General features: G+C 52.8%; 1 protein-coding gene across 14 annotated transcripts; it reads left to right on the forward strand.

Annotated features, from left to right (window-relative positions):
* The first annotated feature begins 2,501 nt into the window (after nt 1-2,501).
* MIIP (migration and invasion inhibitory protein) lies at nt 2,502-14,490 on the forward strand. 14 transcript variants are annotated; one of them, XM_059913430.1, is made up of 13 exons: nt 2,502-2,584; nt 4,011-4,206; nt 4,456-4,558; nt 4,682-4,782; nt 5,217-5,298; nt 9,298-9,406; nt 9,492-9,550; nt 10,251-10,380; nt 10,542-10,638; nt 11,606-11,740; nt 12,356-12,528; nt 13,954-14,027; nt 14,185-14,490. In XM_059913430.1, exons 2-13 carry the CDS (start codon nt 4,093-4,095, stop codon nt 14,238-14,240), a joined length of 1,233 nt encoding a protein of 410 aa, XP_059769413.1. In that variant the 5' UTR covers nt 2,502-2,584; nt 4,011-4,092; the 3' UTR covers nt 14,241-14,490. The 14 variants fall into 14 exon arrangements, 13 of the variants coding, with proteins under 13 accessions (XP_059769413.1, XP_059769390.1, XP_059769353.1 ...); XR_009500845.1 differs by lacking the exon at nt 14,185-14,490 and adding an exon at nt 13,468-13,757 and having other exon boundaries at nt 4,456-4,782; nt 13,954-13,970; XM_059913407.1 differs by having other exon boundaries at nt 4,456-4,782; nt 14,121-14,490.
* The last annotated feature ends 1,772 nt before the right edge of the window (nt 14,491-16,262 follow it).

Consider the following 16,262-nt stretch of genomic DNA (forward strand, 5'->3'; position numbering starts at 1 on the left):
TGGGTCAGATTTATCCTTAAGTATTTAATTTTTATATTTCTTGATTTATTTTAAATGGTTTTAAAAAAATTTCAGTTTCTGATTGTTTATTGCTAATATATAGAAATACGACTGATTTTTGTATATTGATCTTGTATCTTGCAACTGCAAAACCCATTAACGATTCTAGTAGCTTTTTTGTAGAGTCCATGAGATTTTCTGTTATCATGCTGTCTGTGAATAAAGAGAGCTTTACTTCTTCCTCTCCGTTCCAGATGCCTTTGATTTTTCTTATTGCACTGGCTAGAACTCTAGTGTAATATTGAATTGAACTGATGATAGCAGACATCCTTACCTTTTCCTAATTGTAGGGAGAAAGCATGCAGTCTTTTATTATGAAATATGCTGTTAAATGTAGGTGTTTCATAGATGCCTTTTATCAAGATGAGAAAGTTCCCTTCCAGTCCTAGTTTGCTGGAAGATTTTTTTTTAATTTTTATTTTTTATATATTTATTTATTTTATTTATTTTTGGCTGCGTTGGGTCTTCGTTGCTGTGTGCAGCCTTTCTCTAGTTGTGGTGAGCGGGGGCCACTCTTCGTTGCGGTGCGCGGGTTTCTCATTGCAGTGACTTCTCTTGTTGCAGAGCACGGGCTCTAGGTGCGTGGGCTTCAGTAGTTGTGGCACATGGGCTCAGTAGTTGTGGCTCGTGGGCTCTAGACCGCAGGCTCAGTAGTTGTGGCGCATGGACTCAGTTGCTCCAAGGTATGTGGGATCCTCCCGGACCAGGGCTCGAACCTGTGTCCCCTGCATTGGCTGGTGGACTCTTAACCACTGTGCCACCAGGGAAGCCCCAAGATTTTTATTTTTAAAGATTTTTATTAATTTAGTTAAACTAAAAAAAACCCCACTTCACCCATTTCTTCTACTCCCTGCCTCTTGCAGCCACCAATCTGTTTTCTGTATCTATGAGCTTGCTTTTTGTTTTTGTTTTGTTTTTTTAGATTCCACATATAAGAGAGAAATATAGTATTTGTCTTTCTCTATCTGACTTATTTCACTTAGCATAATGCCTGCAAGTTCCATCCGTGTTATTGAAAATGGCAAGATCTCCCCTTTTTTATGGCTGAATAATAGTCCATTATAGATATATACCACACTTTCTGTATCCATTCATCCATTGCTGGACACTTAGGTTGTTTCCATATCTTGGCTATTATAAATAATGCTGCAATGAATATGGGGGTGCATCTAGCTTTTCAAATCAGTGTTTTTACTTTCTTCAGATAAATACCCAAAAGTGGAATTGCTGGATAATAAGGTAGTTCTATTTTTAAATTCTGAGGAAATTTCAAACCTCCATACTCTTTTCCATAGTGGTTGCACCGATTTACATTCTCACCAACAGTGCAAAATGTTCCCTTTTCTCCACATCCTTGCCAACACTTGTTATTTCTTGCCTTTTTAGTAATAGTCATTCTAACACATGTGAGGTGATAACTCATTGTGGTTTTGATTTGCATTTCCCTGATAATTATTGATATTGAGCATTTTTTCATGTACCTATTGGCCATCTGTCTTCTTTGCGAAAATGTCTATTCAGATCCTCTGACCATTTTTAAGTTGGATTGTTTGGGGTCTCTTTTGCTATTGAGTTGTATGAAGCTGGAAGATTTTTTTAAAAATCAGAAATGAGTGTTGGATTTTGTCAAATGCCGGAACATCTCTTCAAGTTAAAAGATTATGGCACTCCAATTGCAACTACTAAGAAAAAGGGACAGTGCTTGGTGGATTTTTCTGTATCTATTGAGATGGCTTTTCTTTCTTTCCTTTCGTCTGTTAATTTGGGAATTATACTGACTGCCTCTAAAAGGTTCTGGTCAAGTCACTTCATCTCTCATGACCTCGTTTTTTGCTTTGTCTGTAAAACGGGACAATAATATTCATCTTAAAGCACACTTATGAGGCTGGCATGCATTGGCATATGGAAAATACATGGCGCAAAGTAGGCACTCCATATAAACTTGCCCATATTTTACAGACTGGATCACAGCTACCTGTGTTCATATCTTACCCGCTGCCTCTCTCCCCCTCCTCCAGGAAGGGACCCTTCTTAATTCTTTCCTGCCTCCCAGTGCTTAGTACAGTGCCTCTTGGCACAAAATAGGCATAAGTACTCGAAAGAAAGTATGAAAGCATGGGTCACTGGCCGCCGCCTACCCACAGCTGCCTCCCTTGGCTTTGCGGAAGCATCAGTTCCACACGCTGACACTGCCGTCACCAAACGCGAAATAGCCCGCGGCCTTGTCCTGACCAATCGGAGCCCGTCTTCTGGGGGCCCGCCCCATTCCGACTATCGACCGCTAGACCTGGGAAGTTGACCAATCAGATGTTGAGCGCCGTCGTTATCCCCGCCTCAATGTTGAAACGGCAGCTTCTGAAGGCGAAGTAAAGCTCGCAAGAGCGTCCCGGCTCCGCCCCACATCTGACCAATCAGGGCTCCCGGATCAGGCCCCGCCCCCGGCCGCCGTAGCGTAGGGCGGGCTGGGCGGAACTCCCAGCAGCGCAGGCGGCGGTGGGCTGCGCGGTTCCGGGGCTTCCTGGCGGTGAGTGAGGGAGTGGCGGGGCCGGGGATGGAGAGGAAGGGCTGGACGGGTTGCCCCACGTACACCCCCACGGAGGTCCGGGGCCCGCGAAGGGAAAGAAGAGGGAGGCTGAGTCTCCCTATCCCGGGGGTCCCGCCCCTTTGTTCCGCAGCACCGCAGCTGGTACTCTTGCTGCCCCAGTTTCTCTTTTGAACGTCGCCTTCCCGTTACCTTGGTGCAGCTTTAGCTTTCCAGAGCCCGCCGGAGTCGGAGGTGTTCTCTTTAACACCGTGCGAAAACGGAGATCCTCGGACTATAGGTCTGGCCCAGAGTCAGATAAGGACGGGGTCCGGGAGTCCCTGTTCTGCGGATGAGACTTTTTACCCCGCTTGTCTGCCCCACCCCCCCCACAGTCGTCTGTACTCGCATCTCCGCTGCCCCGCCTTCCCTGCATGGGTATATGTGGGGACGGCTCCAGGGTAGCCTGGCTTCTCTCTGCTTTAGCCCCTGCAACCGGGCCCTGAGGAGGCGCCCCGGGTGTGGGCGGTCCACAGGTGAGGCGTGTGGGTGGGAGGGCTGGAGGCAGGGCAGAGGTTCTGAGAGTAGGGTGTCTGTCTGGACGCAGTGTTAGAAAGGGATCGTGTGTACTGGGGGAGACTCAGTTTCTGGTTGGAGGCATCTGGGCTTGGGACTCTGAGGGAAGAGGAAGCCTCTTCCCCCTAGTCTGCAGACATCCCTTCCAGAGGCATCAGTGTGTCCCTGAGCCTGGATCCCTGGGGGGCCAAAGGCTGGGAGAAGGAGGAGGCAGCTTCCCAGGCCCCCCTCCACACTGTTTGGGGAAAGGCTGGCATAACCATGTACCCCGGAGCCCGATTTTGGTTCAAATCCTGGCTTTGCCACCTACAAGCTGTGTGACTTGGGTCTAGTAGCTTAACTTCTCTGAACTTTGGTTTCTTCATTTGTAAAAAAGAAAGGGAAGAAGGAGGGAGGTCAGGAGAGAGGGAAGAGTCCCTTCAGAAATCTGATTTGTGTTGAATTTGAAAGTTATAATGCTTTACATCTGTGGACCTGCCCCAGTTGTCTTCTACAAATTAATCTAGTAATTTCATAGTTAAGGTTGTTAAAGAGGGATTGATCTCTTTTGACATGTTAGGAAACACTGTGGCCAGTGTAATAATAATAGGCATTTATTGAGTGCTTACTGTGTGTGCCAGGCACTGTACTAACATTTAATATACATTATCTCCTTTAATCCTTACAACAGTCTTATGAGGTCAATGCTGTTATCATCTGTTTGGCAGATGAGGAAACTGAGGCACAGAGAGGTTAAATAACTTGTCTGAGGCTGCACAGTTAGGGCGTATCAAAGTGGGGATTTGAACCCCGGCCTCTGGCTCCGCAGGGCGGCCTCCTCAGCGCCATGTCATGCTGTCTGTCTTGGCTTCAGGTAGGAGGACCCGGCCGTGAGGGCACTCTGTGGCCCGGGAGTCGGTGACACCTGTCGTGGGAAGCCAGCGGATACGCCTGGGATGGTGGAGACCAGAGATCTGGCACAGCTGCGGCAGCTCAACCTGGAGCTCCTGAGGCAGCTGTGGGTCAGACAGGATGCCGTGCGGCGGTCCGTGGCCAAGGCAGCCTCAGAGGTGAGCGCCTCGGCCACGTCCCGGGAGTGAGGGAGGGGCTGCCTAACCCTCAGGCCAGAATCCAGGGCTTCCGGGTCCTCTCGTGCAGCATGCCCATTTTACTGATGATGAGAAACCCGAGTGAGGCCCAGCGTGGGAAGGGACTGGCCTGGGACATGCAGAGGCTGGAGCAAGGATGAGGACCAGGCCTTCATGCCTAGTGCAGGCCAGCTGGGTAGATGGCTGGGTGACCTGGTCTCTCTGTTCCAGTCAAGCCTGGGCTCCAGCAGCAGCTACGACTCAGAGATGCCGTCATCCCAAGAGGCGTCCTCAGTGGCCTCGAGAGCCTCCTGCCCACAGGATGCCCACCAAGGTGACCCCTGTGATAGGGACGGGGCCAGCTCCGGGGTGGTCTCTCTCCCACCTGCCAAGTGCCTCCACCAGGAGTCCCCGGGCCCACTGAGGCCCCACTCGGCTCCCTTGCTGGCCACCTCAGGCTTGAGCGACCCAGAGCTTTCAGCAGAGCTGGACAGTCTAGACACCCAGGAGGCACAGGCCCTGAAGTCCATCCTGGCTCAGCGGAGCAAGCTGTCCGAGGTAATGCGGGAGAGCGGAGCATGCACTGATGGGCACTTCCTTGAGCCTCAGTTTCCCCCCGACAGATGCACTCATGGGCAACCTCCCTTCCAGGGTGAGGCTCCTGGGAGGTACCGTGAGTCAAGTCCAGCTCAGCCTAAGTGCTTGATAAGTTGTAGCCATTAGTTTCTCAGACAGCACTTTGGGAAGAAGGTGACCAGCCCCATTATGCAGATGGGAAGACGGGGGTTCAGAGGACAGACTTGTTCAAAGTCACACATGGAGGGGGGTGGGGGCCAAACTCTTGTCCTCCAGCCCCCAAGCCCTCGGCTGAGCCCTGGGGCCCATGTCAGGGTATGAGTTAAGACACAGCCCCTTTCCTCCCTGCAAGGTGGGACCTCCTTTGGGCCAGGCCTGCTGGCCTAGCCCTTGCCCCTCTTTGCCTCCCTCCTCAGCCAAGAGTGACCAACAAGGAGTCTCCTGTGCCTGAGAAGAGCTGGCGCCTCAGACCGTGCCTGGGCTACGACTGGATTGCAGGTGTGGCCAGCCCCCCTGCCTGGGGGCGCGGGTGGAGGCCCCAGCTTGCTTATGCACCTGCCTGCGCCCCCGGCGGGCGCTGCTGCTCTTTCTCCGACTGTTCCGCCCCCCTCGGTGAGCACCTTTGGTACCGCGTCTCCTGTCTCGGCCCTTGGCACAGTGACAGGCACAGAGACGGTGCTCACCGAGTGTTTGTTGAATGAATGAACGAATCAGAGCTGCCATATTTTTTTGACATTTATTGTGTGCCAGGCCCCTGTGAAACTCTGTATGTGTGTCATCTCTTTATGTTTTACTGCCCATCCCCCCACTCCCCCAGCAACCTCAGTGGCTTCCTGGCTGGTCTCCCTCTGGCCCCTTTCACCCCCATTATCATCCATTTTCGGCACAGCAGCCAGAACGAATTTTTTTTTTATTATAAATTTTTAATTTATTTACAGCTGTGTTGGGTCTTCGTTTCTGTGCGAGGGCTTTCTCTAGTTGTGGCAAGCGGGGGCCACTCTTCATCGCGGTGCACGGGCCTCTCACTATCGCGGCCTCTCTTGTTGCGGAGCACAGGCTCCAGACGCGCAGGCTCAGTAGTTGTGGCTCACGGGCCCAGCTGCTCCGCGGCATGTGGGATCTTCCCAGACCAGGGCTCGAACCCGTGTCCCCTGCATTGGCAGGCAGATTCTCAACCACTGCGCCACCAGGGAAGCCCCCAGAACGAATTTTTAAACACGGAATCAGATCATGTCACTCAGAGTACTTAGCACTTAGAGTAAAATCTAAAATCCTTATCTAGAGTTTTGAGGTGTGATCTGGCTTCTGCTTGGCCCTGTGACATGACCTCTAACCATCTACCTTCTGACTCCTCATGCCGGCCTCCTTGCTGGTCCTTGAACCTGCCACGCTCATGGCCACCTCGGGGCCTTTGCACTTGCTGTGCCCTTTGCTTTGAATGCACTTCCCCAGGTTCACACCTGCTGGTTCCTTTTCGTCACTGAGTGTTCACCTCAAATGGTAGGCCTTCCACGAGCACAACGTTGTAGGGCCACCACGCCTGCATCCTTGTCTATTGCATCAGCCGTTTGTATGTTCCTTGTATCATTCATTCATTCTCAGAAGTCATCTTGTTTGCTTGTTTCTTGTCTGACTCCTCCGGTGGACTGTAAGCTCTGTTGGAGCAGGGGCCTGGCCATCTCTTTGTTGCTGTGCTCCCCGAGTCTGAGCCTAGAACGGTGCCTAGCACGTAGTAGGCCCTCAGCCAACGCTGGCTGAGTGAGTGAGTGGGCAGCCCTAGGAGGTTGGTGCTGTCGGACCCTCACTTTCACAAAGGAGGAAACTGGTGTACAGAGAAGTTGAGTTGCTGCCCCAAGGCAGGTGCTCCGTGGGGCTGCTGAGACCCTGCGGTGGTGGGGACACAGGCCCCATCCCAAGGACTTCCCTGACTGCCAGCTCACTGCTTTGCTTCCTGTCTCTAGGAAAGCAGAGGCGGCTGCCCCCTGCCTGCCCTGTGTGTGTGTGTGTGTGTGTGTGTGTGTGTGTGCGTGTGCACGCGCACCTCTCTCCCCCCTTTCCGAGCCCCCGTCCTGTCCCTGCATTTGTGTGCTCGAGCCCCATCCCTTCTTGGCTCCCAGAGGGGTTTTTTTTTTAAATTAATTAATTTATTTTTGGCCGCATTGGGTCTTCGTTGCTGCGCACGGGCTCTCTCTAGTTGCGGCGAGCGGGGGCTACTCTTTGTTGCGGTGCGCGGACTTCTCACTGCGGTGGCTTCTCTTGTTGCGGAGTGCGGGCTCTAGGCGCGTGGGCTTCAGTAGTTGCAACATGCAGACTCAGTAGTTGTGGCTCGCGGGCTCAGTGGTTGTGGCGCATGGCTTAGTTGTTCTGTGGCATGTGCGATGTTCCCGGACCAGGGCTCGAAACCGTGTCCCCTGCATTGACAGGCGGATTCTTAACCGCTGCACCACCAGGGAAGTCCCTCCCAGAGGGTTTTTTCCCTGTGATTCTCTCCTCTCCTTCCTCCACCATCACTCTGCCCCGTCAGCCTACGAACGCCAGGGAATATTAATGACAGTTGATTTCAGTGAGTGCTTATTATGTGCCGGGCCCTGTCCCAGGAGCTTTCCTCTGCTTCGCTCCCATTCACTCCTTGACTCCTCACAATAATCTGATTAGGTGGATGCTGTTACTGTCCCCACTGGCAGATGAGAAGGCTGAGGCATCAAGAGACTGAAAAACTTAGCAAAGTTTCACATCTGGTCGGGGTAAAGCTGCAGTCTGTGATTTCCCATCCTGAGGAAGCATCGCTCCCTTTATATCCTGCCTTTGCTTCTAGTTACTGCCTGTGTTCTCTGCTTTTCTTTATAACAAAACTCCTCAAAAGGGCCATCTAGACTCGCTGTCTCCTGTTTCTCTCCCCGACTTTTTCTTAAACTGGGCTTCAGCCCCTGACACCCTCCGACGCTGTCTTCGGCCGGGTCAGCAGTGACCTCTGCGTTGCCAGCTCCCGGCTCAGTGCTCAGTCCAGAGCTTTCTTGACCCCTGGGTAGCATGGACACAGCGGCCACTCCGTCCTCCCCGAAGCTCTTTCTTCTTCTGACTTCCAGGCCCGGGTACCCCCGCTGGCTCTTCCCCACCTCCCTGGCTGCTCTGTCCAGTCTCTGCTGGATCCACTTCCTTGTTCCAAATTCCAGAGGTGCCCCCCTCAGTGCCGAGGCTCTCCATGCTCTCTTCTCCCTGACTTTATCTCTACCCGTGCTACTCCTCTGAATTCCAGACCTGTATATCTGGCTTTCTTCTCTGCAGAGCTCATTAGGTGTGTTAGACTAATCTCAGGTCCAAAATCAAGGTCCTGATTTCCGCCCCACCTGGTCCTCCTGCAGTCTGTTCTGTCTCTGTTAGTGGCAACTGCATTTATGGAGCTAACGGCCATGATCTTGAGATCAGCCTTGAGTTTTTCCTCTCCTTTTCACACACTGTGCATCCTGGTAATCCTGCCTTCCACATATTTCTAGAATTTTACTGTGTGTCTCCACCAGGATGCCTTCAGTAGCCTCCTAACTGGTGCCCCTGCTTCCCCTCACCTTGCAGCAGCCAGAAGGGGGGTCCTGTAAAAGTACATGGCTGATCTGATTGCGTCACTCCTTGTCCCCAAACCCACTGCTGGCTTCCCAGCCTCATCCCCCCCACCCTCACCCCTACACCTATTTTACCTCCTGGGTGTTCCTCAAATGTACCAACCACACCTGCCCCAGGGCCTTTGCATTTGCTCTTCTGTCTGCCTGGGATGACCCCACGGCTCCCTCCCTCCCTTCATCAGGTCTCTGCTCAGGTGTCACCTCCTCAGGGAAACTTCCTCTGGCTCCCCTGCCCTACCAAGTTCAGTTTTCTGACTCTCTTTTATTTATTTATTTATTATTTTGGGCTGTGTCAGGTCTTAGTTTTGGCACGTGGGCTCTTCATTGTGGCGTACAGACTTCTCTCTCTCTAGTTGTGGAGTGCAGGCTCAGTAGTTGCGGCACGTGGGCTTAGTTGCCCCGTGACATGTGGGATCTTAGTTCCCTGACCAGGGATCAAACCCGCGTCCCTTGCGTTGGAAGGCAGATTGTCAACCACTCGACCACCAGGGAAGTCCCTCCTGACTCTCTTTTATTTCCTGGCAGGTGTCACCTGTCAATGTTGTATTACAGGTTTCTTTGGTGACCAGTTCGTCTGTTGCCACATTAGAATGTAAGCCTCACGAGGGCAGGGGCTTTGTCCAGATCGCTGTTCTTTCCCCAGCACGTAAAACAGCGTCTGGCCCATAGTAGGGGCTCTATAAATATTTTTTGCATGGACGATTGTATATGCATGAGGGTAGACAGACACGAGACAAAACCAACAGTCACCTGAGTGGAGGGTCCCCTCCAGGTCTGTACGAGGCATGGTGAGGTCAAAGCAGGTGGCCTGGGGTGCCAGTGCCGAGTGTCCCCTGAGTCTTGGCCACACAGCAGCTCCTTTGTGTGTTGCCCACTCCAGGGTCTCTGGACAACAGCTCTCCCGTCGCCAGCAAGCCCGAGGCCTTCTTCTCGAAGCTGCAGAAGTTCCGGGAAGCCAACAAGGAGGAGTGTATTTGCAGTGACCCCGAGTGAGCAGGGGCAGGCGCAGGGTGGGCGGGGCGGCTGGCTCAGGGGCTGTGTCACCCTGGCCTGCTCACCCTCTCGCCCTCACAGATCCCAGTTCCTAGGCCTGCAGGACAGTGGTGCTGTGGAGGGGGACCACGAATGTGAGTGTAAGCGCTCGGCGGCCGCCCCGTAGCCCAGCTAAGGCCTGGGGGCCTGGGGAGGCAGCTGAGGTGTTGAGGACGGGGGGAGGGAGGCCTGGGGTCCAGGCAGGGGGCCGCGAGCCTGGGGTGAGCTGAGGCCTGGCCTCATGGGGAACAGGGCCAGCCCTGTGCTACCCACCTCGGCCCTCGCCCGTGCCTTCCGTTTCCTCCCAGCTGCCTCATTTTCCCATGTGTCCCCACTCCCTCCCCCTCCTCTCTGCCCAGGGGTCGTCTGGGTGGGCAGTGGGGGGGCGGTGCCAGCTCAGTCACGTGAGCACCCAAATCTTTGCTGTGGGTTTGCACGAGCAGCATACAGTGTATACATGTGTGTACATATGTGTGTGAGGCGTGTTCCTATGGATGTACGTGTGTGTGCACCCTGTGTGTGTGATTACAAGTGTAGGTACGTTCATGTGTGTCCACAGATACGACTGTATGAAGCCGTGCTTTGTGTTTGCACGGATGACATTTGCACATGTGAAGTTGCCAGCATGTGCATGCGTGTGTCACGCTTGAGTAGAAGGCGGTGCTCAGTGTTGTTGCATGTGAGCACGTGTGCGTGTGCATGCTCTTGTCTGTGTACACGTGGGTGGGCCTGTGTGGTTGGGGTCCAGGGACCTAGGTTCCCTGGCTGAGAGGGGGCTTCTGCTTCTCATGGGTCTCACAGGTGTGTATTGTTACCGTGTCAACCGGCGCCTGTTTCTGGTGCCTTCGGATCCCGGCACCCCCTGCCGCCTGTGCCGGACACCACGGGACCAGCGGGGTCCAGAGACCCTGGCAGAGCCAGCGCAGGTCAGGTGAGTGGCCAGAGCAGGCAGGACGCGGGGGGGAGCTGTAGGGGCAGCCGCAGCTGAGGACGAGAGCAGAGCCTGGGGCCTGTGGTTTTGAGGGAGGGCAGGATGGGCCACAGCAGCCTGGAGGCGCCTGCAGCGATACCCCCACTGTCATCCCCGCCCAGGGTGAGCATCCCGCTGTCTGTCCTGGACCCCCCGCACCGGTACCGCATCCACCGGCGGAAGAGCTTCGACGCCTCCGACACGCTGGCGCTGCCCCGGGTGAGGATGGCCTTGGGGCTGCCCCCTGTCTGGCCCAGGTCTCTGGACGTGTCCTGAGGCCCAGAGGGCCAGGGACTGTCCCAAGGCCACACAGCGAGGCTGGGCTCAAGGACCCAAGTCTCTGGAGTTTGGGCTGGGCCACTCATGTCATGTGTACCGTGCTTGTTCCCTGAGGGAGGCTGGGCTCCCCACCCAGCCCCTGGCTTCCAGGAGGACTGTCTGCCCGTGCAGTGCGTTGGCTTAGTGCACACAGGCCCCATTTCTTGCGCTCTTGTGGCCACATGCACAGTCCTTAGGGCAGTTATCTCGTGGAGCCACAGCAACCGAGAGTGCAGGTCCTACTGTTATCCCACTTTACAGATGAGGAGACTGAGGCAGAGGGGAAGTGACTTGTCCAAGGTCAGCCGGATGGAAGAGCCGGGATTTGAACCCAGGTCCTTTGTGTCTCCTGGGTAGGACAGGGGTCACTGGGGACCCCACTCATTCCCAGTTGAGGCCGGGGGTGCTGGGGTTGTGGGGAGGAGAAGGGGTACCGAGGAAAGTCAGTTTGCTCATCTGTAAAATGGGTACAACATACTGTCCTCAGGCTCATGGGGTGGGCAAGGGGCAGGTCAGTGAGTCAATACCTGTCAGGGGCTTGGGACAGAACCTGGCACACAGGACGTGCTCCATCAGCATACACGGCCTTCCCTCCACCCATCTGTGGTCGGGGCCCAAGGCCTGGGTCAGCAGGGTTAGGAAAGGGAGGCCTGGGGTAACAGTGGTGGATAAGACCCCTGCCCTCGGGGAGCCTCAGTCCATGGGGGACACTGTGATTGGGGGGCCCCTTCACCCTCATGGGAGACACAGCCCTGTCCTAGAGGATGCTGCCAGTCCAAGAGGAGAGGTACAGCCCCTCCCTGGGGTGTGCCCAGTCAGCGGGGAGCCCCGCTCCAGGCCAGGCACGTTAACCCTTTGCTCTCCACAGCACTGCCTGCTGGGCTGGGACATTCTTCCTCCGAAGTCTGAGAAAAGCTCAGCCCCCAAGAGCCTGGACCTCTGGTCCAGTGTCTCTTCTGAGGCCCAACGTCGGAAGCTGTCAGCCGCCAGCCTTTCTCACCGGGTACGGTCCAGGGTGCCCTGGGAGAGACAGATGCCTTGGAGCAGCCTGGGGACCGCAGGGTCCTGGGGGGCAGGATTGGGGTAGGAGTGCAGAGCCTGGAAACGTCTCTCTGTGGGGTTCCCTGGCCCTAGCCCTGGCCCTGACCCACGGCACCTCTCCAGGCACCACTGCTCCCCGCTGGCTACCCCACCCCACCCTGGAAGGTGACCCCAACTCTGAGATCCAGAAGGGGATGAGGCTGCCCCCAAAGAGGCCCCTCTGACACCCTTCCCTTCACTCTCCAGGCCGTGCCAACGCGGGTCCCAGCCCCCACCCCGATCTGGTCAGAACTCTCCGTGCCCCAGCCCCACGCCCCCCGGCCGAAGCCCTGAGGACTGGCCACTGGGAGGTGGACAGTGCCCCCACCGTCGTTTCCGCCTCTCCCCTCCGGCGGGGGCGCCCACGATAGGGGAGCTTTGCCCAGCCTCAGCTGGCGGTGGACTCAGGCCCCACCTTCCTAGGCTGGGCCGGTGGGTGGCCTCAGGCCTGTCTCCTTCCTGGGGACAGAGGAGACCCTGGGGTTGGGAGGGGGGACTCTGTGACACGTTTGTAAATAAAGCTCGGCACTCCCTACAGCTCCAGATTCCCACATGTGCCGGGTCTGTCCTGCTGATGCCCTCAGAGCCCTGGAGGTGCCCTGGCCTCGGCCTGCCCCCCCTCACTTGCAGAAGGACACCTCTGACAACCTGTGCTGGGCGGGGTGGATCCAGCGCCTTGAGTGTGGCTCTTTGTGCAGCTTCTAACTCTGGGTAGGCGGCCTCCCCACCAGACAGGTGGGGGTGAGGCTCCCCAAAGTAGGCTGAGGCCAAGGTCAGCGTTAAAAATCCATCTCAGCAAGGGGCTTGGGGTCTCAGGCTGTTCGCTGTGGATGAGGCTGAAGCTGTGACAGAGGGGAATGAGTGAGCTCTCCCCTTATTCTTGGGCCCTGACACGGGTCCAGTGATGGAGGGACTCTCTTGAAGTCCCTGGGCCAGGTGGCTCCTTCACTCCCATCTCTAGCCCAGCCCTAGAAGCCACGGGTGATCTAGAACCCCGTCAGGGACACATGGGGAAACAGGGCCAGGAGGGTTGGAGTCAGAGGCAAGCTTGGCCGAGAGCCCAGATCTGCCCTCCTGGATTAGTAAGCAGCACCTGTCTTTATACTCCCGTAGGTTGAACAATATGAAATTCCTGATTTTTAGGATACAAATGGAATAGCTGGGGAACCTAAGCCCAGGGGAAGCATGTGCTTTTTCTGAGGTTTCTAGCTTAGAGCGGTGGAACTATGGCTGTGGTCCGTGGCTCCCACCTGGAGCTTGTGAAGCTGAGAAAACCTTTCCCCATCCAGCACAGCACATATATTAGGATAAGCGAGGTTATGCCACGGTAACAAATTAACCCCTAAATCCCAGTGGTTTGACATAAAGGCCTGTTTCTTGCTGACTTGCTCATACTACCTGTCTGTCATGGGTCACATGGGGCCTCTGTTTTGACATCGTCTTTCGGGGACCCAGGCCAATGGAGGCGCCACTGTGGGGGACATCACCAGTTGCTTCAGCCCAGAAATGACACACAGGTCACTTGTGCTCATGGTTCATTGGCCAGAACTAGTCACAGGGAGTTGGGACATGGAGGGGGCTCATGGGGTACTGGGTGAGCGTTACTGTCCTCCACATCCTGACTTCAGCAGCTCTGTCCCCGCAAGGCAGGCCTCCTGCGCAGCAAAGGCCATTCGCAAAAATAACAGACACTACGAGCTCTCGCCTAAACGTCTTCCCTTGCTCCATCTGGGGTTCCAGCCTCCAACGCCTTCAGTAGCCAGGCAAGTAAGGTGCCTGGGAGTGGGGGGCTCAGGGCCACCTGGCAAGCACGCATCCCCTCCAGAGGCTTTCAAGTTCAAATGCCTCTGATCCAAAGTACGTGTCTGGGCAGATTTCAGCAGCAGGTCATGGTTTGCCACTTGATTCTAGCACCTGAAGAAACAAAGTCTCTTCCACATGTAAGTTTTAAAATTAATTTTTAAAAATTTATTTTCAGTGGTATAAAACATAACAAAGTTTACCACTTTTATATGTGCGGTTCAGTGGCCCTAAGTCCATTTACGTTGCTGTGCAACCATCCCCAGAATTTTTTTCTTCTTGCAAAACTGGAGCTCAGTACAGACTAAACACTAACTCCCTATTTTCCCCTCCCAGCTTCTGGCAACCACCGTTCTACTTTGTCTATGAACGTGACTACTCTAGGGACCTCATACAAGTGGAATCATACAGTATGTCTTTTGTTTCTTATTTGGCTTCTTTCATTTAGCATAATGCCCTCAGGGTTTATGTTGTAAAGTGCCAGAATTTCCTTCCTTTTTAAGACTGGAAAGTATTTCCGGGGCTTTCCTGGTGGCGCAGTGGTTAAGAATCCGCCTGCCAATGCAGGGGACACGGGTTCAATCCCTGGTCCGGGAAGATCCCACATGCCGCGGAGCACCTAAGCCCGTGCGCCACAACTACTGAGCCTGTGCTCTAGAGCCTGCATGGCGCAACTACGGAAGCCCGCGCGCCTAGAGCCCGTGCTCCTAACAAGAGAAGCCACTGCAGTGAGAAGCCCGTGCACCACAATGAAGAGTAGCCCCCGCTCGCCACAACTAGAGAAAGCCCGGGCGCAGCAACAAAGACCCAACGCAGACAAAAAAATAAATAAATTTATTAAAAAAAAAAAAAAAATTTCCTTGTATGGATCTACTGCATCTTGTTTATCCATTCATCTGCCGATGGCCCTTTGGGTCAATTCCACCTTTTGTTATTGTACATAATGCTGCTATGAACATGGGTGTACAAATATCTGTTTGAATCCTTGCTTTCAGTTGTTTGTGGGTTTTTTTTGGAGTATAATTGCTTTACAATGTTGTGTTAGTTTCTGCTGTACAATGAAGTGAATCAGCTATATGTATACATATATCCCCTCCCTCTTGGACCTCCCTCCCATCCGCCCCCCCCATCCCTGCAGCTAGGTCATCTCAGAGCACTGAGCTGAGCTCCCTGTGCTATACTGCAGGTTCCCACTAGCTCTCTGTTTTACACATGGTAGTGTATTTATGTCAGTCTGATCTCCCAGTTCATCCCACCCTCCCCTAACCCCGCCCTGTGTCCACACGTCCGTTCTCTACATCTGTGTCTCTGTTCCTGTCCTGGAAATAGGGTCATCTGTACTATTTTTCTAGATCCCACATATATGTGTTAATATACGATATTTTTCTCTTTGTGACTTACTTCACTCTGTATGACAGACTCTAGGTCCATCCACATCTCTACAGATGACCCAATTTCATTCCTTTTTATGACTGAGTAATATTCCATTGCATATGTGTACCACATCTTTATCCATTCATCTGTCGATGGACATTTAGGTTGTTTCTGTGACCTGGCTATTGTAAATAGTGCTGCAATGAACATTGGGGCACATCTGTCTTTCTGAATTATGGTTTTCTCAGGGTATATGCCCAGTAGTGGGATTGCTTGGTCATATGGTAGTTCTAGTTTTTGTTTTTTAAGGAACCTCCATACTGTTCTCCACAGTGGCTGTATCAGTTTACATTCCCACCAACAGTGTAAGAGGGTTCCCTTTTCTCCACAACTTCTCCAACTTTTATTGTTTGTAGATTTTTTGATGATGGCCGTTCTGACCGGTGTGAGATGATCCTCGTTGTAGTTTTGATTTGCATTTCTCTAATAATTAGTGATGTTGAGCATCTTTTCATGTGCCACTTGGCCATCTGTATGTCTTTTTTGGAGAAATGTCTATTTAGGTTTTCCACCCATTTTTTGATTGGGTTGTTTGTTTTTTGACATTGAGCTGCATGAGCTATTTGTATATTTTGGAGATTAATCCTTTGTCAGTTGCTTCATTTGCAAGTATTTTCTCCCATTCTGAGGGTTATCTTTTCATCTTGTTTATGGTTTCCTTTGCTGTGCAAAAGCTTTTAAGTTTCATTAGGTCCCATTTGTTTATTTTTGGTTTTATTTTCATTACTCTAGGTGGTGGGTCAAAAAGATCTTGCTGTGATTTATGTCAAAGTATGTTCTTCCTATGTTTTCCTCTAAGAGTTTTATAGTGTCCAGTCTTACATGTAGGTCTTTAATCCATTTTGAGTTTATTTTTGTGTATGGTGTTTAGGTAGTGTTCTATTTTCATTCTTTTACATGTAGTCCACTTTTTCCAGTACCACTTATTGAAGAGGCTGTCTTTTCTCCATTGTATATTCTTGCCTCCTTTGTCATAGATTAGGTGACCATAGGTGCGTGGGTTTATCTCTGGGCTTTCTATCCTGTTCCATTGATCTATATTTCTGTTTTTGTGCCAGTACCATACTGTCTTGATTACTGTAGCTTTGTAGTATAGTCTGAAGTAAAGGTCCCCAATGCCTCCAGCTCCGTTTTGGTTTCTCAAGATTGCTTTGGCTATTTGGGGTCTTTTGTGTTGCCATACAAACTGTAAAATTTTTTTCTAATTCTGT

This window comes from Balaenoptera ricei, chromosome 1 (assembly GCF_028023285.1).
Source record: "Balaenoptera ricei isolate mBalRic1 chromosome 1, mBalRic1.hap2, whole genome shotgun sequence".
Taxonomy (NCBI): domain Eukaryota; kingdom Metazoa; phylum Chordata; class Mammalia; order Artiodactyla; family Balaenopteridae; genus Balaenoptera; species Balaenoptera ricei.